Source organism: Vespa mandarinia, chromosome 7 (assembly GCF_050613455.1).
Source record: "Vespa mandarinia isolate Hongniang chromosome 7, ASM5061345v1, whole genome shotgun sequence".
NCBI lineage: Eukaryota > Metazoa > Arthropoda > Insecta > Hymenoptera > Vespidae > Vespa > Vespa mandarinia.
The window spans coordinates 6,660,586-6,685,873 of record NC_140816.1 but is presented as its reverse complement, the minus strand read 5'-3'; the positions used below and the strand labels follow the sequence as shown (position 1 = coordinate 6,685,873).

The 25,288-nt window shown below is 27.8% G+C and overlaps 4 protein-coding genes across 13 annotated transcripts; 2 read left to right on the top strand and 2 right to left on the bottom strand.

Annotated features, from left to right (window-relative positions):
* Window positions 1–73: 73 nt before the first annotated feature.
* Window positions 74–15,443, bottom strand: Spn (protein phosphatase 1 regulatory subunit spinophilin). 6 transcript variants are annotated; one of them, XM_035863053.2, is made up of 19 exons: window positions 14,884–15,443; window positions 12,859–12,967; window positions 12,442–12,716; window positions 10,790–12,369; window positions 8,313–9,546; window positions 7,971–7,991; window positions 7,657–7,881; window positions 7,292–7,475; window positions 6,950–7,213; window positions 6,451–6,809; window positions 5,954–6,209; window positions 5,351–5,404; window positions 4,320–4,625; window positions 3,868–4,254; window positions 3,540–3,804; window positions 3,208–3,420; window positions 2,932–3,081; window positions 2,701–2,759; window positions 74–2,621 (listed from the first exon to the last, which is right to left on the bottom strand). In XM_035863053.2, exons 3-19 carry the CDS (start codon window positions 12,702–12,704, stop codon window positions 2,370–2,372), a joined length of 6,072 nt encoding a protein of 2,023 aa, XP_035718946.2. In that variant the 5' UTR covers window positions 12,705–12,716; window positions 12,859–12,967; window positions 14,884–15,443; the 3' UTR covers window positions 74–2,369. The 6 variants fall into 6 exon arrangements, with proteins under 6 accessions (XP_035718946.2, XP_035718945.2, XP_035718948.2 ...); XM_035863052.2 differs by having other exon boundaries at window positions 2,701–2,807; window positions 2,941–3,081; XM_035863055.2 differs by having other exon boundaries at window positions 2,941–3,081.
* Window positions 15,444–15,819: 376 nt separating this feature from the next.
* Window positions 15,820–19,156, top strand: Ythdc1 (YTH domain containing 1). 3 transcript variants are annotated; one of them, XM_035863064.2, is made up of 6 exons: window positions 15,820–15,921; window positions 16,913–17,453; window positions 17,612–17,828; window positions 17,920–18,124; window positions 18,195–18,480; window positions 18,565–19,156. In XM_035863064.2, the coding sequence occupies exons 2-6, from the start codon at window positions 17,110–17,112 to the stop codon at window positions 18,893–18,895; spliced, it is 1,383 nt and encodes a 460-aa protein (XP_035718957.1). In that variant the 5' UTR covers window positions 15,820–15,921; window positions 16,913–17,109; the 3' UTR covers window positions 18,896–19,156. The 3 variants fall into 3 exon arrangements, with proteins under 3 accessions (XP_035718957.1, XP_035718956.1, XP_035718955.1); XM_035863063.2 differs by having other exon boundaries at window positions 15,828–16,078; XM_035863062.2 differs by having other exon boundaries at window positions 15,828–16,816.
* A 1,323-nt stretch (window positions 19,157–20,479) lies between these two features.
* Window positions 20,480–22,131, top strand: LOC118440429 (carbohydrate sulfotransferase 11). Of its 2 annotated transcripts, XM_035863424.2 has the most exons (6): window positions 20,480–20,749; window positions 20,839–21,014; window positions 21,098–21,217; window positions 21,287–21,430; window positions 21,545–21,651; window positions 21,736–22,131. In XM_035863424.2, exons 1-6 carry the CDS (start codon window positions 20,504–20,506, stop codon window positions 21,933–21,935), a joined length of 993 nt encoding a protein of 330 aa, XP_035719317.2. In that variant the 5' UTR covers window positions 20,480–20,503; the 3' UTR covers window positions 21,936–22,131. The 2 variants fall into 2 exon arrangements, with proteins under 2 accessions (XP_035719317.2, XP_035719316.2); XM_035863423.2 differs by having other exon boundaries at window positions 20,501–20,749; window positions 21,545–22,131.
* On the bottom strand, window positions 22,118–25,288 carry Uba2 (Ubiquitin-like activating enzyme 2). Of its 2 annotated transcripts, none has more exons than XM_035863421.2 (8): window positions 24,960–25,139; window positions 24,647–24,801; window positions 24,267–24,554; window positions 24,116–24,183; window positions 23,815–24,033; window positions 23,487–23,744; window positions 22,794–23,380; window positions 22,118–22,632 (listed from the first exon to the last, which is right to left on the bottom strand). In XM_035863421.2, the coding sequence occupies exons 1-8, from the start codon at window positions 25,101–25,103 to the stop codon at window positions 22,351–22,353; spliced, it is 2,001 nt and encodes a 666-aa protein (XP_035719314.2). In that variant the 5' UTR covers window positions 25,104–25,139; the 3' UTR covers window positions 22,118–22,350. The 2 variants fall into 2 exon arrangements, with proteins under 2 accessions (XP_035719314.2, XP_035719315.2); XM_035863422.2 differs by having other exon boundaries at window positions 22,497–22,632; window positions 22,709–23,380; window positions 24,960–25,288.

Below are 25,288 nucleotides of genomic sequence, written 5' to 3'. Positions count from 1 at the left end.
AAAAATAAAAAAAAAAAAGGAAAGAAAGAAGAGAAGCAAAGGAAATCATAGTAATGAAATTCACACATTATTATTTTAATCAGTTTTAATTAAAACGTTTAAGAGAGTATTTTGTTGACAATATTTTTGTAGACATTGTCGAAAAAAGCTGCCACCCACGTAACAGCACATTTCTCCCCCGTTACTGGGTCTATTCTGTATAGATTTTCTATTTTAATGAATAATAATTTAAAATCAATGAAAAAATGTATGAAAAAGACAGACACATAGAGTTTTGTCAAAATGTGCTTATTTTGGTTCTTGCGCTAGACTAAAATGTACTTTTGGACACACATGACACTTTATGAAATTACACATTTATATTGTTCGTTGAAAATTGACTACAAAACTTATCGTAAATCAGTCAGTTTTTATCAATGTCTGTTCTTACAGAATCGAAAATTTATCTACATACGAAGTGTAGGACTTTCGAGTGTTTTAATATATGTAAATGTAAATAATACATTATATGTATATATACGTGTTTTCACGATTATTCTGAGAAATCAAGTGACATTATATATTATAAGTGTCTCGATGTATTCCCACATTTCGTTGTGATTCTAATAACAAAAACGAGTGTACCATTTTTTGTTTGTTTGTAAGATATATCATGGTACATAGTACTGTTAAAAAATGGAGGACTCCGATAAATAGTTCAATTATCAAATTAAAAACTATAATTTATCATAGATGTGTTATGACACTATAATATTTAATTATAATATTAATCTTATATATGCCTTAGATTAAATTCTCAATTATTAGATTAATAATTATTCAATGTATATATATACAATGCATTTCAATTATAAGTATTTTACTTGTTCAGTTGTCTCTAATAAGAAAAAAACAAAAACATTGAACTGATTTGTAACTTACGTTGGACAAAATAAAATAAAAAAGTATTTAAACTTGAAATAATCTTAAAGCTAGTATAAATAAGTACACGTGCAGTGCACGTTTGTCTATATTGTAACCAAATGAGTCTCGTAACCATTGTATTAATGATATATTCGTATACGTGTTCTCGTTTGGTTACTTAGTCTTGTATTAACACAGAATAGTTTAATACACAATGCATAATATCCGCGCGCATTAAATGATATCTCGTTCTAAGCATAGAAGCTTTTGTTATAGTTTTTATATCTATTTGTGTTAATTAAGATATATCTTTAACTTTATATGGAATGTCTACAAATACAGTATAAAAAATGGCATTATTTAATACACAAATTAACATTAAAAATTAAATATTAGATTAGTGTGCATAATACAATTGACAGATATACTGCGAATGTTACAAATAATTTATACGATTCAGGAATAATCAAAAATTATTCGCATTTAATACCTATTCTTATTTCGAGATTTCTTTATATATATATATATTGAAAAATGATTTTAATAAATCTAGTTGTAACAAATATAAGTAAAGAACATTATTTCACAATTTAATTATATCTACAGCAATATTTATAACGTATATTGCATTGATAATTAAAAATTCGTTGGTAATTTATAATCTACATAATAAGGGACAGCCACTTGTTCCAATAATAATTATACTAATATTCTTTCTGTTGTATTAATAATGTTACATTATTAATTATGGAAAATTGATATTATACCATTAATAGGTAGTAAAAATAAATACACAATCAGTAAATAGAAGTCTGCCTCATAAAAGAGACGATATATCTAAATGGCTTGACTTTTGTACATACATATCACTGATTTTTAACCTACGTTGGAAACTATTTTCCAATATAAGTTGAAAATCACATGCATATACATGGCATATAGACATGTTACATAACACATACTATTTTATGTTTCTTTTTTTGTTTTCAAATTATATCTGTTATCGTTTTCTACAAATTGTTCGCGATTAACAGAAATATAATTATAATTATGATATGAGTATATTGTTGATAAATAAATGCAAAATACTTTTACTTTGTGGAGCATTATACATATGCTGGATGCTTCATGAGAGAAAACTGATATACAATATTGATATTATTCCTTATTCGACAATTATTTAATTGAAGTTGTTCTGGAAGATATCTATATCTATATCTATCCATCTGTCTATATATATGTGTATATATAAATATATACATATACACATATGTATACACATACACACACACACCACACACATGTTCTTTGAAAAAATTAATACATCTAGAGTGTCCGTTGTAGGATATAATAATGCAAGAAAAATTGTATAGATATATATCTCAACAATATGCATACCATATTAATTTTGTTCGACAATATTATTGCAGTTCGTTTAAAAAGAATAACATCGTTATTCTTACAAATTATTTCTTTCGTGCTGCCTTTTCAGCCTTTCTTCGCATTCGTTCTATTTCTTTACGTTCCTTGCGTTCTCTATCCGCTTGTGCTCTTAGCTCTTTTAATTTCCGCTTAAGATGCGCCTTTTCCTCGCCATAAATACCAAAAGCTTTTAATTCTCGTGATTCAAGACGTAAAAGACTTCCACCATTAATTCCATTTTCCAAAAATCGAGGAGCATGTCGTTCCAAGCCCATTCCTGATAACCACTGGCAGACCTAATACCATTTATTACGTTATAAATTGATATTAACATACATAAATAATTATATTTGTACCAAATAAAAAGATTCTTACTTGTTCCTTAGACCAATCCGTAACAGGCGCATTCTGCCAAAAGTGTGATTTCTTGTCACCTAAACCAAAGTCACTTGAATGAGGTGGCAACCAAACTTCACTCGAATCTAGATTCATAATTTTATTTACTTGCGGAAACACGTAACACGTTAGAATAACGCGTAACAAAATCATAAATGGATAATTTCATTTGTTCCGTTAATAGAGATGTTCATTATCACAAATCCCTACCTGCACTACCTGTTTTAGATGGGCTAGGATCAACAGCAGGTGGACTCACGGATCCTCCAGACGATAAACTTGAAGGAGAACTACCAGGATGGTGCCATGGTGCACCACTACTACTAATTAAGTTAGCCGATGGTACCGTAACTTTTTTTACTATAACAATTATAAAATCATTGTTTTAAGTAAATATTCATATACAACTTATTATATAAAGGATTTCTTATGAAATATTCAGTAAATGAATTCTATATATAAATATATATACATATATATATGTACCTCTTTGATTGGCTTCATTCACAGCTTGTCGTATTTCTTCCACAAGATGATGAGTTACTAAAGTGGGATCATTATTATGTGGATTATTCAAATCGCTAAAATCTCCAGAACTTTCTCTAGAAGAAGACAAATCATTTCCACCAAGACGCCTTTCTCTCTCAGCCAAGACTTGTTTTAATTGTTCTGCCAACGATGCAGGAGGTCCAGTTAAACCTATTTTACAAAGTACATCATGCTGTACATTAAAGCTGTTATTTATGTATTAAGAACTAATAAATAAATGCATATCTTAGTTATTATATATATAAACAGATAAACTAAAATGCATATACTTTTTTGGGTTTGTGGCCAACTTTGCTCTGTCATTGCCCTAACTTGTGAACTGATTGTACTATGTTGTCGAATCGTGGTTGTATGAGTAGTTTCAATATGTTGTTTTCCCTTTAATGAACTGATCGATGAACTACTAGAATAGGAACTTAGGTTTGATTGTTTTGATGTTAGATCATTTGGTGATCTGCTACTTGTATCCTGAGAAATATGTTTTGAAGACGAATCTTCATCGGTATTATCACCCGATTCATCTAAGCCATAATCCTGTAAGTTACAAACTAATATTAGTAATTTTTTAAATATTATAACAATAATACATATACGTACCGAGCTACTGTTACTAAGGCCTCCTGATCTTTTAGGAAGTTGACGATTAGCAAGACCACCTCTACTTGCAAGTTCAGCTTTACTTTTACCAGCTGAATTATCAAGAAGTCGGTGAGCTGGTACTGCTCGATCTAACTCTTCCTTTACAGGAAGTGGGAGTGGTAGTTTTCGTTCAACAGTTGCAGTTTTGTCTCCATCATCTGGACTGCTCAAATCTGATGTCTCTGTATCAGAGAGTTGACAACTGGATGAAGAAGGTGGTGGTGGTAATTGACGTCGTGATAATTGTGGTGTTACTATTCTAGCTGTGGTACCATCATATGGAAGTCGAACGGGCAATCCAAATCTTCTTTGTGTTTCTGTTAATTCTACTTCTAATGTAATAACCTATGAAATATATAAAATAATATTACATACTCTTTCTTTATAATAGTAAAATGATATATACATACCCTATCCTTTAAACTTTTAACCAGTGCATTATATTCTGTATCTTTTTCTTGTAATAATTGCTGATAAAATTCATCTCTCGCTGCTATATCTGTACGAAGTTCACGAGCTGCTCTTTTTGCACGTGCATATTTTTGTTGTAATGCAGCATTTTGTGATGTTGCCTGAGACAGCATTTCACGAGCTGTAGTCAAATCTTGACGGGCAGTACTCAATGCTCTTTCAGATTCATGAAGCCGTAAACCAGATTCACGTAACTTTGCCGCATATTCTTCGCTACCTGCTCCACTATTTTCCAATTCGACTAACTGTAAATTAATTTTCAAATAAATAATGAGTGTTATTATAGCACATGTGAAAATTAATGTACAATATAATTCCATTTATATATATATATATATATATATATATATAACGATAGATATGAAATTATATTGTACGAATAAAATTGGTATATATATATATATATAAAGCATTATATAATGAAGTAATCATATCATTACAAGCATTATTCTATACAAATTGATACAGTGACTTTGTTTTCAAAATTCTATTTACACATTTTTATATATATATATATATATATATATATATATTTTAATAAATAATATATATATATATATTTTAATAAATAATACATATATATATATATATTTTAATAAATAATACATATATATATATATATATTTTAATAAATAATATATATATATATATACACATACATACATATATATACACACATGTACATATATACATATATATTGTAACATATATTACATACTTTATTGTATACATTCAATAATAAGGAAATATATATTTAGAAATGATACAAACGTAAAAATACAAATCAATATTGATGCTTACTATTATCACAATTGACACATGCAAAAACCTATCAAAATTAAAATGATATATATATACTGTTGTTGTTTTACATAATAAACCTGTTGATTAAAATTATTAATCTAATCATTCGTATAAAATAAGCATTTCATAATTATGTTAAAAGATCTATTCATTTTTTATTAATTACCTTTGCTTTGAGTTTTTCCACCTCTCCATCTGCTAATGCAAGTTTATATTGACTCTGCAAGCAATTGATGACATACACAGTGCATAAGCAAAAACAAAAAAATTGTACTAAGAACTATACTAATTTACTATGATAAATATTACAAAATATATCTATATATAAAGATAATACCATAAAAGATATAAGTGAATAATGAAATATATAATAATATAATGATAATGTACATGTACAATATATATCCTATACACGCACGATAAAAATATAAAATATATCATTTATTACATTACATTCTTCAAAATCTTCTCCTATCTATTATAAACATATTTACTTGAAAAAATAAAAATGATAGAGGATAAATTAAAGCATGCTGCAAACAATGAGACTATAAGTAATGTTTCTCTCATTATATGCATATTATAATTTATATATTATCATAAATACTATGAAGCATATTCTATAAATAAAATCATTTACAAAAAAAAAAAAAAAAAAAAAAAAAAAAAAAATTAAACACATTAATAATTGAAAATCTATTATATACAGATGATGTATAGCACGAAACATTTTGTACAAAAGCATTTTCAAAAATTTAGAAAAGAATACCTCTTGTAAAAGTAGCCTCAAACTATCAACATCACTTTGTGAAGGTGCAGAATGTGGCGGCATTGACGAACTGATAATGGGAGATCTGCTACGACTAGATGGAGATAAATAACTTTCAATGGGACTCTGAGGTGGTTCTCCCTCTGAACAAGAAGACATTGCCGGTGAACCAGGTATTCCACCTATGGAAGCACCAAGTGGTGCATCTTCTCCACTTCGTTGTCCATCGGGTGATGCATCCGAAAAATTAAGTCTTCTAAATAAAGAAGAAATTATATTTATTATTCGACTCCAAAAATATCTTTCGTAAATTGTTATATATATATATATATATATATTTAATATTTTCCTCAGTACTTCAAGGAGCCTCAAGCTCACGTTGAAGTGGCCACAAGTTATCGTCACAAAGTTTAGCGAGCAAGGATATACCATCATAGGAAAATTAGATTTTATAATGGAGAAAAAAAAAAAAGGAGAGAAAAGAAAAGAAAAATTACCTGTTAGCAGAATTAGCTTGTTCCCTTTCTCTGTCTGCTTGCAAACTTTGCCGAATTAACATCGCAACTTCAGAATTTTTTGGATCACGCTCCCTACCAATCACAAAACACACAAGACCTGAAGTATTACGCAGAACGCTAGCTGCATATGCTTGTGTGACACCAACTAAGGATTTTCCATCCACTTCTACAATCTGATCATTTACTTGTATCCTGCCTTCTCGTGCGGCTGCACCTTTCGCTGTTATAGTTTTTACAAAAATTCCCAATTTTTCAAGACCTGCATCTGCACCAACACCCATTCCAATTATACTAAGGCCTAAACCTTCTGGTCCCTTCATAAGTTCCACTGGAAATACCTATTAAAAAATTTTATTTCAATACAATATTTATTATAAAATATTTTACACTTCGTAACGCGCATGAGCATATGAGCGAGCTCGTGTATATGTATTTTTATTATATATGTATAATTAAATTCGAAACATTGTCAAAATACCTCCATTTTCTCAACACGTTTTTCAAGCTCATATTCTGCGCTTGCTGCTATAGGATCTACGTCTTCATTACGTCTATCATATTCATTCACAGAATGTGTCGAATATACTCTCATTGGACCTGTATCAAATGAAACTTTAGTAGTCTTTTTAACTGGTACAGTAGATGGATAATCTTCATCTTCGTCTTCAGACTCTGGTATGCCTGAAACTTCCATCCAAAAGTGACCATCTTCAAAATAATGAACTCCATTCTCCACCAATATCTATAGATAAATTAATGTACCCTTTATAATAGGTTACAAAGGTATAAAATTATTGAAACTGTATGATCAATGTATTACAATTTTTCCAGGTGTTGGAGTATAATCTTCTTGGTGCTCAGTTTCTGTATCATCATTGGTTTCATGTGTGTCATTTAAACTACTAACGGATCCCAGTAATCCACTTTCACTACCTGTTACCGAACCCACTTGACTCTCCGTTAACGAATCTATTGTCAAGTCGCTACGTGATCTGTGGGATAAACTAAAAATGATAATACCTTAAGTATATGGAGTGTAATATATCGCTAATATCACATGGAAAATGAAAAGTTTATATAATGTGCTAATATAATTAAGATAAAAATTTAAATGAGAAGATGCAGAGAATAAGCCGCAAAATATTTTTACCAAACAAAAAAGCATAATATGCCAAACTGAATCACCTATAATCATGAGTTGTGCTATTGATAAGACTGGAATCAGGAGCAGATAAAACATCAGAAAGCCAATCTGGCGCATTATCTTGTTCTTCTCTATCCTTATCCTTATCCACATCTTTCTCTTTTTCTATAGAAATTTCTTCATCAGCTGCTTCTGTAGTATTTGTAGGAGATAGTAATCTGGCAATTTCTTGTGCTTCTTCATCCGATAATAGAGCTGATCCTTGTCTAATTCATTATTTTCACGATTCAATTTTATTTTTATCAATTATTTGAATGAAAAAAATCCTGCTAATCAAATAATTACATTTACTTACCTTATTTTTTTCTCCAATATACTGCATTAAGTTGATTAAGTTGTTTGGTAGGAGATTTATATCCAAATAAAAAATCAATGTATTAAAATATAACAGAATAAATAAAGTAAGGAAAAGGCAAAAAGTGAAAATAAATTTTACTAAGCCATTTGCAAATATATAGCAGAAATAAAATATTATTGCTTCATTAGTATGTATATATATATATATACATTCTTTATATCATTTATTATATATATATACAAACACACATACTTTATATAATATATTAATATTAAATCTATTTCTCTATTAAATTCAAAGTTTATATCACATAGATTGCTATAATATGCATTTACTTACCGTGAACTTAATAAATTTTCCGCCTCATCAGCTGTCATGGTATCTGGAGTTATAGGAACTGTTTGAGAAATATTGGCTTTAGATGGTGTTTCTTCTATTGCACTTTTTAATTCTTGTTGATTTTTTATATCTGTTACCTCTGTTGGAGGCATATTTTCTATATTAGTAATAGTTTTAGTATCACTTGAATCACTATCATCTATAAAACTATTTTCAGATGTAGGAAGTTCATTAATTTGCTTTCTTTCCAAATGCTTTTGTGATGTTGTTATGGGTGATATGTTTACTTGCTGAATTGAATTTACAAAACTGTTTTCTGATAAACGTAGTTTAGCTAATTCAGCTTTTTGTTTTTCTTGTTCCCATGTTGTTTGAGGATGAATGTCTTCTACGTTTTTATTATTTATAAAGTTAGAAGATTTTGATGATCCATCAGTGTTTACATTGCTTTTGTTTGCTATTGTTTTTATTACAGCATTGGATGGATCTGCTAAATGTTTAAGTTCATTCAATTCAGTTGTATTAATATTTGGTTCTGTTATACTATTTGTGCTATGACTGGTAGAGATAGGAGCATGCTCAGTGCAATTTGATGACATATTGTCAATCTGATCCACCTTATTACCTCCTTCAATAAAACTCGAGCGTTTTCCAGAAACCTCTTCTTTATTTTTTGCCAATTTTTCTCGAGCAGAACTTTTTATTTGATCATTTTTAACATTAGACATTGTCTTTTGGCACATATTTTCAGTTAATAACTGCTTCTCGTTGGAAATATTTGTTTGTGATTTATTATCAAATGTTTTACATTGATTTGTTTCTTCAGGCATGAGATTTACTTTTGGTTCTTGGACATTATGAATTACTTTCTCTTGCACATTTTTAAGAGAATTTGCTCCTGTATTAGATTTTATATGAGCTTTGCTATCTATTTTACTTTGTAAAACATTATCCTGACTTTGTTGCACTCGCTTTGTATATGGAGAAGGTATTGGGATATCTTTATGTTCTAGTAGCGGATGTTCCTGATCAGAACTAACAACAGATGGAGGCCGCTGTCCCAAACCAGCAGCTTGTAAATCAACACGAACATGAGAACGTCGGACAACCGTAGTTGTGTCTGTTTCGTTAAATTTTGATTCTTTTTCTGCTGCATTATCATCCTCAGCAATAATTTCTGTATATGTGGCTGGTTTTTCCTGTTCCTCTGAAGCCAAATCATAACTATTACGGCCTGAAAATATAAAATGTAACGTTTCTATGGATAAAATTTAATCAGAGAAAAAATTGTGATCATTGGTATTATATGTAGAAAGGGAGATCATAAATGTACCTCGACAATCAATGCAGAGCAAACGGAGACACATGGTACTACTATATTTTCAAATTGAAAAGATTATATATATTATATGCAAATGAAAAATGAAAATTAATATATTTTTTCAATATAATAATACTATAATTGAATACTTTCATATTTAATAATGAAATCTTTTATGTTTGCGAACATAACCTTTCACTATGTTTATTCTACATATGTTGTGTTACAAAGAAAATTCTATTGAAATTTGTATGTATTAGCAATCTCTCTCTATCAAAGTTTCTTTTTTTAATAATATTATTTCATTTACTTTATTTATATAGATACATTATAAAATATTTTATGAAAAGTATATTAGCCATGACTACATTATTAAAAAATGTTATAATATTTAAACGATAAATTATTTAGAGAATCTTTTAGTTAACTTCATTATTAATCTTTAACTTTCAGAAAATTTTTCTTATATCATATGTATAAACCATGTTATGTATCTTAAGCACAATATTTAAGCTATGTACATCTCACATAACAAATTTTTGATTTTTAAAATATTTAAATATTTAAATATTTAAAAAATATCTTTAATAGTATTATATAAAAGTATTAATAAGTTAATCAAACATGCCAATCACTTTTGTAATATAAATGCACCAAACCACAAGGAGGCAGATGCTAAACAGAGTTCATACTGATTTCTATAAATAATACTGTTGAGACTAGCAGGAGAAGTATAAGAGCATGGGTAGGAGGAGAAAACAGAAAGAGAAGCTCACATATTTTTATGTTTTACTATTTTGGCAGATTGCCAAATTTATAAGAAAGCAAAATTTAATTGTTATTAGCATTTAAGAGAATATGTAATAACAAAAAAAAAATAAAAATAAAAAAAAATAAAAAAATAAAAAAATAAAAAAAATAAAAAAAGATAAAAAAAAATAAAAAATAAATAAATAAATAAATAAATAAATAAATAAATAAATAAATAAATAAATAAATAAATAAATAAATAAATAAATAAGTAAATAAAGGAAAAAATATGGTAATAGAATATAATTTAACTTTCCTGTTGAGAAAATTACATATTATTTTGGCATTTATATCATATGTTGAAAATAAAAGGAATATACACTTATACATTTAAAAGTAATATTACCTGCTTGAAATTTTTCTGACATTTCTCTGTCAGCTTTTTCTTCTTTACTGTCTTTTGAAGGTGAACTAGGAGAGCTCATACTAGAAGATGCACTATCAGTACCTCGTGAAGGAGGTCTTAAATCAGATTCTGGTGATTTTGTTGCTTCTGTTCTTTTTTCTTCTAATAGAACATCTTTTCTTTTTGTAGTATTTGTATATGGTTTAGCCCAATCTGGTCTTGGATCAGTTCTAATAACTTCATTTTTTATTTCCACATCTAATGCATCTCTAGATGATTTTAAGTCTGCAGCTTTTTTCAAAATTTCATCATTTTTAGCCAGCCATTCATTTTTCCACTCTGATGTTTTTGGTGGCGAACGTATAGGACTTGTTGGATAATTTACATAATCTGGTGCTTCAAGGAAATCTATATCTTTACTCATCTTATTCTCAGATATACTGCTGCTTACTGTATTTTCTGTAGACATGCTGCAAAGTGGACTAGAAGTACCAGAACTTCTTTCTCCCAAAGGAACACTTGCTTTTATTGGCCCAGGAATATTACAATTTGAATTTGTAGAATTGCTTTTATTAACTCCTGCATTTATTACAGTTTTAGACGCTTGAGTACCTGTGCTTTTTATAATCTCAGAATTTTTGGCAAGAGCTTTTCCTGTTGTACTTTTTTGTACAACAGCATACTCAGGTACAGGTATATCCTGAGTTTTTTGTGCAGGTGCATTAAGTACATTCTTTGAAACATCTTTTTGTTCTTGATTTCGTTGCAAATTATTACTATTTTGTATATTTGAACCTTTTTGCACAACAGCATATTCAGGTATAGTCGGGGAAGTTTCAAAATATTTGTTTATAGTAGCATATTCTGGACTATTAGGAAGTTCTGATGGACTTAATGAGGCAATACTAGCAGGTCTTTCTTTTTTTGTATTAGCATTGGAAGAATTTCTTGTTGGTGGTGGAGGTGGAGGAGGAGATGTAGCAGCCGATGGCCTTGCAGAACAAAAACTTGCAGATCTTATTGCTGGACTCGCAGATACATCTGTTGATCTTTTAGTATCATTTTCTACATTACTTGAAATCTCATTAAGTCCCGTGGAATTATTATCACCAGAAAATTTATTAAAATTTTGATTTAAAGAAATTTGAACAACTGATCGATTTGGGTCAGAATTATATCTACTTGGTCTAGTTTTAGAAAAATGGCTTGTCCAATTTTTTTGTTTTTCTATTAATTCTTTAGAATTTAATTTTCTTTCTGGTTTCTCTGGTTTTTCTGGTCTTTCATCTAAACGATTTTCTTTTCCATAATTCTTTTCACTTTTGTTAAATGGAATGCGCGCTTTAAATTTGTCAGTTACATTATCCAAGCCATAATTATGTCCATTTTCAAAATGTCTTTCTGCATTTAAAGTTGGTACACTTGCACTCCAATTACTCAAGTGATCTCTAGTTCCTGGTGGTGATGGAGAACGTGGTCGTGGTGATCTAGCTGGAGAAGTACATCCAGAACCTGAATTCGCAGAGCTAGAGCGAGAACGCAGGCCATGCAAATTACTTGGCTTTGTAATACGATCAACACTGTAGACATAAATATGCAATATTTAAAAATTTTATGGCTTACGTAATTTTATACGTTTAATAACAACTTACGGTCTGTTTGGTTTATTTTCTTCACCAAGTTTTTCAAATAATGCACGAGCATTATTGAAACGTGCAACATGACTTTCTGTTCTTACAACTGTTACTTGTGTAGGTGATTCTTTTAGAGGTACAGATGGTTCCTTAAACCCATCCGATAAAATTGCATTTCCTTTGTGAGTTAAATTATCCAGTTGTGGTTTTGATTGAAAAATATTTGCTATGGCTGAAACCTTAGAGCCTCCTACTCGCTTCTTCTCCTCCACTGTTGCCATTGTTTGTATAACCTTATATACAAAGAAAAAAATTACGTTATATGTATATTATTTATTCATTAAAAAAAAAATATATATAAATAAATTTATTATGTTTGTGATAAAGATACTTTTATTTATTTATTAAAAATTTTAAGTAGATATATAATAATACCTGCTTTTATTCTAGGTATATATAGAAGTCATATATTAGATTTGTAATCCAGAATACTTCAGCCCATTGTCATTAGAATATAGTGCATATTCACCACCTTGTTTCTATTCTAAAAATAGAAAAATCAAAAAAAAATAAAAAAAAAAATAAGAACTTAATATCTAATAAAATATTAAAACATAAACCTATCTATACTTAATTATCTTATGCATAATTTATTATAATTTTATTGACATATTTCTGTTCATTAAACACTTGCAGAGTGTATTGATTTTTCTGACCTTTTTCAAATTTAGATACATGTTTCCATACTCATAGAAAACATGCTTATAAGTTTTATAGCAGTACAGTACTGCAAGTGATAATAAAAAATCTTAAATAATAAATAAAATAATATTTATTATTTTCTTATAAAAATCATTTAGAGTTAGAGTTTGTGTAAAGATAGTATATAGACGTAGATCTTGTCTGGGTTCTACCCTCCTCCCTTTGCCATAGCACACCATGCTCCTGCAATCAATACTTGAATCCTACTCTGTAGTTGAGACATGAAAAGAGGAGACATATATTCATACATTGGATTTTTACATGACAATAGATACTTTTTTAGGGTATAAATTTTTGTGAATAGTACATTAACAAATACAAAATAAGTGCTAATATTGTATTATTGAATGCAAAGACGAGTTTCTTTTTAGTTTGCATATATTATTTGTGTTTAATAAATATTTTTTTGAATTAAAAAAAAAAAAGAAAAAAAAAACAGAAAAGAAAAGAAAAAATAATTCGAAAATCAAACATTAGTTTTATTATAATTTTAACAATAAAACTAATTCTGTCTCTTTCTCTCTTCTTTCTAATGTATTTTAAATACAAAATATTAACTTTTTTTTACATGAATAACTCTACTAAAGTCTTTTTAAGAATTAAATAAAATTAATCAAAGGATTTAAAGTTTGAATGTTAATGAAATTTTTAAGCACGATTCTATTAACTGATATTTGCAAACTTTGAATAATATATATATATATATATATATAAATATATATATATATATAAATATATATATATATATAAATATATATATATATATAAATATATATATATATAATATATATATTTATAGAGTATTGATAAAACACATTATAAAAAAGTAGTCTTCATAAAATATAAAATAAAATAATTAAAAAATGTAGCAAGATCGAATACAAAAGCATAAAAATAAAATTACTTTATTTATAGATAGAATATAGAATTTATGTTATACTGTATATAAGTTTATATTTTAAATTATGATTATAATTACTTTATTACTTCAATATATTTTATTAAAATTGCAAACAAGAAATAAATTATTAAACAACAAGTTGTTTACGTCCAATAAGAAATGTATAAGTCATAAACGTGTTACATACACACACACCACACACATAACACAACACACATACACACGCAACACATACACACACAACACACATACACACACACGCGTTATGCAAGCAAATACGAAAGCATATGAATTAATTTTTCTCTTCGGATTAATAAATTTCATTTCTATTGCTTATAAAATCATTTCATCTATTTACTTTTATTCCTTAATAAGGAAAAGATATTTGTTAAATCGAATATATGGATTATTTCAAGATAATATTTAAATGGAGCAAAATTATAAACAAGGAAAATAATAAATATTCTATCAACGAGAAAAATAATATAAAAGAATAAAATTTGATAATAATATTTCGTTAGATAGATATAATAAAATGTGATAATATAAATATGTGTATAAATATATCCAAATAAATCTACCTTCCAAGCGCCATTATGAATCATTAGCCATCAAATATAACGACTATATAAAATCATGATTTTGTAGTGAATACAAAACGTTGATTCTTATTCGTTACACTTACACAATACACAGAAAAAAAATCTATATATTAAAGTACAAAAAAAATCTCTCTTGTGTTAAAAAAAAAAAAGGGACAAAAAACTTTTAATTGTTTATAGGAAATATAAACTAACCAGAAATGTCACCATGTGCACGAAACCATTTTCTCCGGGAAGATGGAGAGAGTAGTATTGAAAGTTTTGTTTTTTTTTCTTTTTTTTTTTTTTTTCTTTTTTTTCCCTAACGATTCGATAGTCCTTTAAGAAACAGGACTCTCTATCGCGCACTTAAAATTTGTTTCTTCCTAAAGGGAAAAAAAAAAAGAAACTATTCTTGGCACTGTCAAATGATAATCACTGCTTGGATTCCTGGTAAACGCTTGTTTTCACGGATTCTTTTTTTTTTTACTTGTGTTAAAACGACTCCAGATCTAACAATCTTATTAATATCGAAAACTATTCTACTTATTTCTTAATTTGGAAATAATAATTGATTCTATTTAAAACTAAATGTAATAAGGTTTTACATCACGAAACACTTTCACGACCGGCTGGGTTCCGTCCGTGTCAACAACCCGTGAAAAATGGTCCAAGATGGTCGCCATCCTTTTTTGAAGATGGCGTCTATGGTCTTTCCTAGGGAATTTTCAACACGGCAAGTTATCAAATATATAAACACATAAAAGAACAAGCTCAGCTGTTTTTTTTTTCTTGCTTTTACAGCTTTGACCGAAATATTTTAATAAAATCATTATATTATTATTATCATCATTATTATTATTATTATTATTATTATTATTATTATTATTATTATATCTACGAAAATGTCTTAAATAAATAATACGAGTTGCGGCATGAGGTAATACTTATATAAATGTCGTTATCTTACATTTTACCCTATGATAGACAAACACACATAGATTATTTAAAATATATGTAATATTTGAGTAATAAGACGAATGGTAATGATTATATTTAAAAAAAATTTTTTTTTTTAAACAAGATTCTCGCGTATTTACATAAGAACTATATAAATTTTATGAAAAATTGAAGAAAAGTATTAACCACTAATCAAAATTGTTATCCCGTAAATCTGGACTACGGTCGCTAGTATCGATCGTGAGAACTGGTGAGAACACGTCACACACAATGGACGCTACGGTTTGTATAATGGTGAGCACGTAACTGTTTATCGTGTATTGCATCACAAGAAAGCAAGTTATGGTGTGCATCCTGTGTCAAATAAATGAAAACCGTTAAATGCGCTTGAATCGATGAGCATTCTTTGGTGAGGTGCGAATTGTGTTAGTGAAGAAAATACCAGTGTCACGTAAGTGTGTACGAGCCACTGAAGGTCTTGTAAAACATCAAGGACTTATCTTCGCAAAACATGAACTTTTCTAAGATTGATGAGGATATATAATCATTTTACATATCCGTAGTGGTGCCAAGACATAGCTAAAACCTGTTTTAACGATGAACTTTTGTAGGCATAGCGTTCGCGCTTTAAAAGACTATATATTGAAACTTTTTCAAAAAACGAGTATATTATGTGTCATGAAATATAGAAGAATGTTAAGGACTGATTATATTATTCGGTAAAATTAGGGCTTAACGTTTAAATTGAAAAGATAAATTTAATCACATAAATTTTCACAACCGGTATTTTTATGTTATATACGGACGATTCATAATAACAATCGTGAGACGTCAGTTAAAATGGTATTTTATTATTATAAATTTTAACGAAAACTAAACCATAGCGCGAAACAATTTTGATTGTGCATAGCTGGAACATGAACATTTTGTGATAATGTTAGATGTAAATTGGAAACTGCTATGGATTATACACACGTTCTAATTAAAGTATACGAAGACAATTTTAGTATCAAGAGTTATAAACCAATGCAAGTTTTTGGCCAATGGATTTCTTGAATATAATAAAACATTATAAAAACTACATCTTTTACCACAGTGACTTTAAATTGGATATTATGTGCGATCTTCTGAATCTTCTTATACTAAAAACATTACTGAGTTGTTTGCTACCGTGTAATTATCGTAAGATGTACGAAATCCTTTCAAATATGATATTCTTGTGGGACAAGTACAATTTTATTTTATCTATCCAACTAGTAAGCCTTTTTTTATATTTGATTTTCAGAAAATATTTAAAGGTGCCAGCACAGCATCGGTCTTACACGGTAACGTCCTGTATTCCTAAAACGATAGAGCCTGGATGAAGGAATCAATAAAGAACTGATCTTCAAGCCTATATCATATTAGTATCAAGGACAATTTCAAACTAGAAGAAGAAGAAGAAGAAGAAAAAGAAGAAGAAGAAGAAGAAGAAGAAGAAGAATGGACAGCAACGCAGATGCAGATAATTTAAATCTAAGTTGTGGAGAAAATGATATAGTGGATGAATTAAAAATTGGAGCTGATGAAACATATGATACACGCAGTGAAGTATCATCCAGCAGCTCGAATTCAGATTCTAGTCAACCTAGTATAAGTTCCATTTCTACTAAATCATCGCGTGGGGATAACAAGAGGAATCGCAAGAATAAAGGAAAACGTGCTAGGTCAAGAGAATCTAAATCTTCCAGTCCCGAAACTAAGCGTGCAAGATCTAAGGAGAGCAAAGGACTTGCTAAGAGTTATGACTATGCAACGAAATTGAATTACTTATTTAGAGATGCAAGGTTAGATATTTTTTTAAATATAAATTTTCAATGTATTATCGATTATGTTAATACTTAATATTAATAAAAAAATAAAAAATTCTTATATATATATATATATATATGTATATATAATTTATATATCTATCAAGAACATATCATACATTTTTTTTTGACAGATTTTTTATCATCAAATCTAACAATGCTGAGAACGTAACACTTTCCAAGGCCAAAGGAGTATGGAGCACACTTCCTCAGAATGAAGCTAATTTAAACCAAGCGTATAGAGAATCACGGAACGTATTGCTTATTTTTTCTGTAAAAGAATCAGGAAAATTTGCTGGTTTTGCAAGGCTCAGCACTGAATCTAGAAGAGATGGAGCACCTATTTCATGGGTATATATGATTTATAATTACATTTTTAAGAAAAAAAAAAAAAAATAACAAATACTTTATATCTATAACAAATAAATGTTTTTATTTTTAGGTTTTACCTCCTGGCTTATCTGCAAAAGCATTAGGTGGTGTATTCAAAGTAGATTGGATATGTAGAAAAGAATTACCATTTACAGCAACATTGCATTTATATAATCCTTGGAATGATGGCAAGCAAGTTAAAATCGGTAGAGATGGTCAAGAGATTGAGCCTCGTGTCGCAGAAGAATTGTGCAGATTATTTCCTGAAGATGAAGGTAAATCTTAAAAATTAATTTTATTTATAATATCTAATTCTTGTTTACATAAAAATTCTATATTTTACAGGGATAGAAATGACTCCAATCTTAAGAAAGTCTAAAGAAGCAGCTAAACATATTATTAAATCAACACGTTCATATAGAGATAGTAGACCTATCAGTAATAATAGTAGATTTTTACGTACTCGAGGCAGAGGACGTCGACTTTTCCTGACATCAAGATCACGATTAGCTTCTTTAGCAAGAGGATCACACTTATCCAGTGGAGAACATAGAGGCTCAAGGGATCATCATCATCATCACCATCATCGATACACTAATTGGTTTAATAGAGGAGATTCACCTTATTCAAAGTATGATGATTTTCATAGTTACATGTTATATAAGTTGTATATTATTTAAATAACAAAAAAGTACAACTAAAACTAATTTTTTAGAGGATATGGTAACACTGGTCTGGGCGTAGCTGCTGCTGCTGAAGCTTATGTTGCAGATTATATGCGTACTATGCAACATCAATTACCACCATTGCCACCTTATGCTGCACCACATCCATATGATCCTCTACCTCCACCACCACCACCCCCAAGATATTATGATGGCTTGCCACTACCACCCGACTATACTGCAGCTGCTTCGGCACTTGAAAAACGCAGTTATGAGCGAAGTGTAGATGAATTTTTATGGAGAACAGCAAGTCGTCATAATCGACATAGCGATCATCGATCATCTCGTGATCACCATCATAGATACAGAGACCGTAGATAAATCACATTTTAAATATTTTATTGAGTATACACATATATTATTAATTTTTCGATTTATACACAACTATCAACTATCCTTATTATGAATAGATAATAGCATGTATTGATTTTATAAAAAAGATTCGTCTAGACATTGAGACTTATTTAAGTCTGCTATTATATGCACTTATATATTATATAAGTATTTTTTTATTACTTTTATACTACTAACTTTTAGTTCCTTCTTTTTATGACAAAAAAAAGAAAAAAGAAAAAAAAAAGAAAAGAAAAAAAAAAGAAAAAAAAATTATATGTAACTAAGTGTTATATTCCGTAACATTTATCCAACTATTCTACTAATCTATGCTATCACTTCAGAAATAATATTAATAACATGTAAAAATTCATTTTAGTTCTTTGAATAATCTATAAAAATGGTGTCGGAACTATACTCTAAATATAATATACAATAAGTATCACTTTTGTCTAACGTGAATACCCTCATTTTTTTTTCATATGTTATTTCTTTAGTCTTTTATCTAGTATCAATACCTATTCTGAGTATATATAATATTATTAGAAATATATATAATTTTCAAACTATTAACATCATTTTATCTAATCACATATAGAATTGCATTATATATGTTAATCAGAACATCTTCTTTAACACAATTAATATTTTTATAGAAATAGATATCAGATGTAAGAAAACATTTTTAAAATGAAACTAATAAATACTGAGGATATCCACATTAGATGATATTGTCAATTTGAAATATATTCATTCAATTTTATTGTACATGGAATTCAAATCATACCTATATCTAGGCTTTACATTATTTTAGCGAAGTAAGATCTTTATATGTGAAATCTTAACTGTAACTTTGATATACTACATGTTTTTACAGCATACATATATGTAACATTTATAGTCAATTTCATAAGTCGATATGTTGGCTTAATAGAAGACACTGCCATAAATAAAAACATAGATTAACAGTGCAATGGAATAAAGTTTAAATAAACAATAGAGACATATGCATTTGATAGAAAAATATGTATGTGCAAAAGATTTCATATTCTTTTAATTCAATATTAATAGTTTTTACTAATCTAAATTAGTATTATATTATATTAATCTAAATTAAATTTTAAATAAAAATGACATATGTTAATAATTATATATTATTATTACTAAAATTTATATTCACATTTTGTTCTGCATTTGCACTTGTAGATTTATGTGTGTTTCTCAGTGCTTTTGCATAGTAAATATAACAAAAAAAAAAAAAAAAAAGAACAACTTTTGAATTGTTTCAACTTTCCTATCCTTTTTGTATCAAAATAATTTGATGCATAGATCGATCTATAAATACAAATGTTTTATAAATATTTTTAGCGTCAAGTATATAATTATTTATATTGGATTTTATTATTCAATGTTATTGTATTATGAAATTTAATAAATAGAAAGGGCTATAATTAATTATAAATGATAAAGTTATGGAAAATCAAAACTAAAAGATAATACTTATCTATTGGATACTCCTACTGTGTTTTTGTTCAAAACGGATGTATATAATCATCGCAGTAAAGAATTGTAAGTGATGAAGATCACATCATCAAAATGTCACTGAAGCTACTGTTCGTTAAATGCATTTTTTGTGTGATTTTATATCTATTAACTTGTTTACTTTTTTTACAATTAAAAGCTAAACTAAATTTAATAGAACATATCTATATTGAAAAAAATAATAAAATAAAAGAAATAGACCTTTCTTCTACAATGTTTGCATACAATAAAAAATCTGTTAATTCGAATATAAAACTATTACAATATAATAAAGTAAAACTTGAATCAAGTATTCTGCAGGTAAGTACATTAAAACATAGAGTATAATTGTAATCATGTATTTATATAAAATAAATTGTACATATTAAATTTTGTATTCTTTCAAACAGGAAAATGGATCATTACTTAAACAAATTTCAAATACATGTGTAAAATATAATTTGAGAACTCCATTAGTAACAAAACATTTCTTATATAGTTCTAAACATAAATCATTATACTGTTGGATCAGGAAGGTTGCATCTACCACTTTTACAACATTATTCTCTAATATACAAGAACATAGGTTTTTTAAAGCTATTACAATTTATTTATCTTTATATTATTTTTTTATTAAATGAAATATCATAATTTATATGATATTTTTAGAAACATGAACTCTTTAACACCTCATAGTTCAAAAGAGTTGGAACATTTGACTAATGATTCAAATATATTTAAATTATTAGTCGTAAGGCATCCATTTGAAAGACTTGTTTCATCATATAGGTAATTTTTTTTATGCTATTAACAAAATATAATATTTTCTTTTTACATGTAAGAACACGATGTTTACAGAGATAGAATAGAAGATAATACAAAATATACTGATCAAGCTTGGATTTATACCAAAAAAATATATCATTTGACAAGACCAAATTTATTTCGTTCTAATAAAACAACTAGTAGTTTTTTCCAAAAAATATTTACACGTGATAAAAGGTATATTTATAGCATTAAGATTATAATGAAATTACAAAAATTATATTAATTATATTATCATTAATTAAAAAAAATTATATTATCATTAATTAATGATTAATCTATATTTTACAGGTTACAAATAGTACCTACATTTAAAGAATTTGTAGCGTGGGTATTACAGGAATCGCCTGAACATGATGATGTACATTGGAATCAATACTACACCCATTGTGCTCTTTGTAATATAAATTATAATTTTATTTTAAAATTAGATCATTATACTTTTGATCAGATTAATTATATTTTTTCCAAATTTGGGATAGATAAAGACAATATGAATTTACCAAATTTGGAACAAAGTAAAGGAGGATGTACTGATTTCAAAATGACTTGTAAATATTTTCAAAATTTGACTCATAACACTATTTTAAAATTGCATGAAAGATATAAAATAGATTTTGAAATGTATAATTATGATTTGGATAAATACTTACTATGTAAATCAGGAATTACTAAGATATAAGATATAAGAATCAAAATATGGAAAAAATATTTATTTCTTATACATTTTTTTAATTATGAATACAACAATCGCTTTACATTTTACGATGCAAATAAAAAAATGAAGGCAGACAAGAAATGATCTAAAATATTAATTAATTTAATTTCTATATTATAAATATTGACAAAATAACACAATCGTTAATTATAATGTATGAATTAAGATGTATGGATAGAATTACTATTTTTGTAAATGTTAGAAAATTAAATGATTTTTGACAACTATTTATATATAAATTCGACACATCATTTAAGCTTACTTCTATTTACCTTAAATAAAATACAAAAAAGAAAATTAATATATACCTATTACTCTGAATATGTTCATTTATTTTATGACATATCTTATCATTATCAACTTTTTTTATATATTTCTTTTAAGTTGTCTCAGTGCCTTCATCATATACAATTAAACAATCATCATCCGTGGAAGATCTACTTTTTTTTGTGCTTGATGTTTTCCTTTCGGAAGAAAGATCAGTCGCATCATCTTCTATAATAGAAACATCCTCTCCATTATTAATATCCAATTTTCGCTTTTTAATGAGGACGTCATTTTCAGTCATATCAGTTTTGCGTTTCTTAGCTGTATCTGTATGTAATGCAGAAGTAACTTCTGTTTCTACAATCATTATAGAATCTTCAGATGAGATATCGATCTGTAAAAAATACTTTCATCAGTTAAATATAATTCAGTAGTAGAATATAGTAAAACAATGTCAACATTATATATACCTATTTGTTAATTTTTTCTCTCTCTTTTTCAATTTCTTTCTTTCTTATAATGAATTTCTAAAAACAAAAAATATGTTAAACTTGCCTTGCCATTTGAAGTCGATGGTTTTTCATCATTATTTTCTTCTTTTGGCATAAGATCTTCTTCGTTTGCTAGTATTAAAAATTCTGGACTTTCATCCTTTACAGAAGGTCGTTCTCGATGCATTATTGTGATAGTTAATGAATAATTTTGATGAAAATCATCGACTTTTAAAATTGTACCATCTTTTATTCCAAATTCTTCTAGAATTTTATTATTGTTTTCTTCAGTCTCCCCTTCTTCACTACTAATAATGACTATACCTTTGCCATCTATTATAACGTCCGGAGCAATCATATTAAGTCTATTTTTCAATACCAATTCATCAAGTTCTCTAATCGTCATTTTGGATGTATCTGCAGCTAATACAGCTTGTGGCGTAGGTGCACAGACATAACATTTAGGATTCGGAGGATTAACATTTTTTTCTGGTACTAATAACTGATTTCTATGGTTCATTTTTAAACGCAAGTATACTGATCTACATTCTTTTAATCTATTTTCAAGAATATAAAATGCATGTAGAACAACCAATCCAGCAATGATGGCATTTGTAGTTGCTATCGCTGGAATTATATTTCCCGCCATAGCTGTAACAAAACAATTAATAATATACAAATTGAATCATTTTATATGCTACGTAACATATTACAATATTATATTGTAATACTTCAAAGCAATTTTCTTGATACTTACACTTGATATCAAATCTTGTCTTTTGTTGTATTCCAAAAATATAAGCTCGAATATTAGCACACGCTGCAACAAAATCCATAGCATGTTGATCATCTTTATCCCATATGAGATGATTATCTGATGTTGTTTCTTGATTAGATTTTAAGCTTTTGCTTAAATTATTTATGGCTTCAGCAAAAACAGTTCCACATTTAGCAATACTCCAACGTTGTTGATCTTTTAGTCCAGGTTCAGACATTTCTTTACTAGATCCAGGTACTAAAGAAATTAAAAATTATACTAAACACTATGAAGCAAATAAATAATGTCATTGATATATTTTACTAACCAGCATCAGGCAAATTTGACCAATCTAAAGGTGTTGGAGGTCTTCTTTTTTTCCATAAATTTTCCATACTGAGTAGATATTTAATATCATCATGGAAAAATTTTGTAAATAATTTTTTGGAATCATAATTACATGATTGTGCCCAAGATCGCGTTGATACACGATCAACATTTCCTTTACTATTTGATTCTGATTCTAAACTATCTTGTGCAACTGTATCTACAATAATAAATTAATTTATACAACTGTTAAAAAATCAAAACTTTCGTTCATTTCGATTATTAAAATATAAAATATTTACCAGTTGCTTCAGGATCTGCAGTATCTGGTGAAACATCTTGATCAGGATCTTCTTCGCCAAATAACTGACTAATAATCATAATTATATCAATATTAGATATAAATCGTACAAACTCTTTTTTGATTTATTTTTATCATTCAATAATACATACTTAAAAAGATGCTTTGCCCATACAATACAGTGAATTGGTTCACTCGGTGTATTACGTATTGTACATCCTGGAAATGTTTTTTGTGCCGCTTTAGGAGTACATTCATAACACTGACTTAAACCTTTCTTAATCAGTTCTACCTGTCCTTCATAACCTGCTGTTCCAGATTCAATTAATGGTACGTCAGCTGCTAGACACATACGGTTTACATGATTTCTTGCCGCTCTATTATCAAGAGCATTCATAACCAAGGAGAATTTTTTAAAGAAGGATAATCCAAATTCTGATCTATAAAAATATATGACATTTATTTAATTTATAATTATACAATTATAAATTACAATATGAACAAAAAAATAAAGACTCTTAAAAGTACTTACGATGTAATACTATCATGATAATGAATTATTTTGGCATTAGGATTAAAAGTTAAAGCAGTTTCCTTTGCTACTTCAGCTTTAGATTTTCCCACGTGTTTCTTTTGAAATAAAAATTGTCTATTTAAGTTACTTACATCAATAGTATCCAAATCAATCTGTAAAAAGAATAAATATTATAAGAAATAGTTTGACATGCATCGAATAAAATTTTAAAATCGAATAAAGAAAAAAATAAACAATCTTTACGAAAGACCGATTCAAGAAAGTGGGGTTATAGAATATTCATATATTTTATAAATATTGATAGGCTTACAATTTCAATATCACTAAAACCAGTCATTACAAGATTTTTCAAGATTTCGCAACCGATCCCTCCTGCACCAACCACAAGAACTTTACTTTTAAGAATAGCATTTTGCAAATTTTCGCGGAAAACTCCACAAATATTCGCCGCCATTTTTAACGCTAAGTGTTATGCACATATATAGTATATACACACCAGCATATAATCAAACGCTTGCGTAGTAAAACATTAAATATGGCTTCCAATCAACCAATTAGAAACTAGAAGACTGGACAAACCACATTTTTATTCAAAATCGTTACTTCAATTATGGAAACGATGATTTTATAATGTTTAAG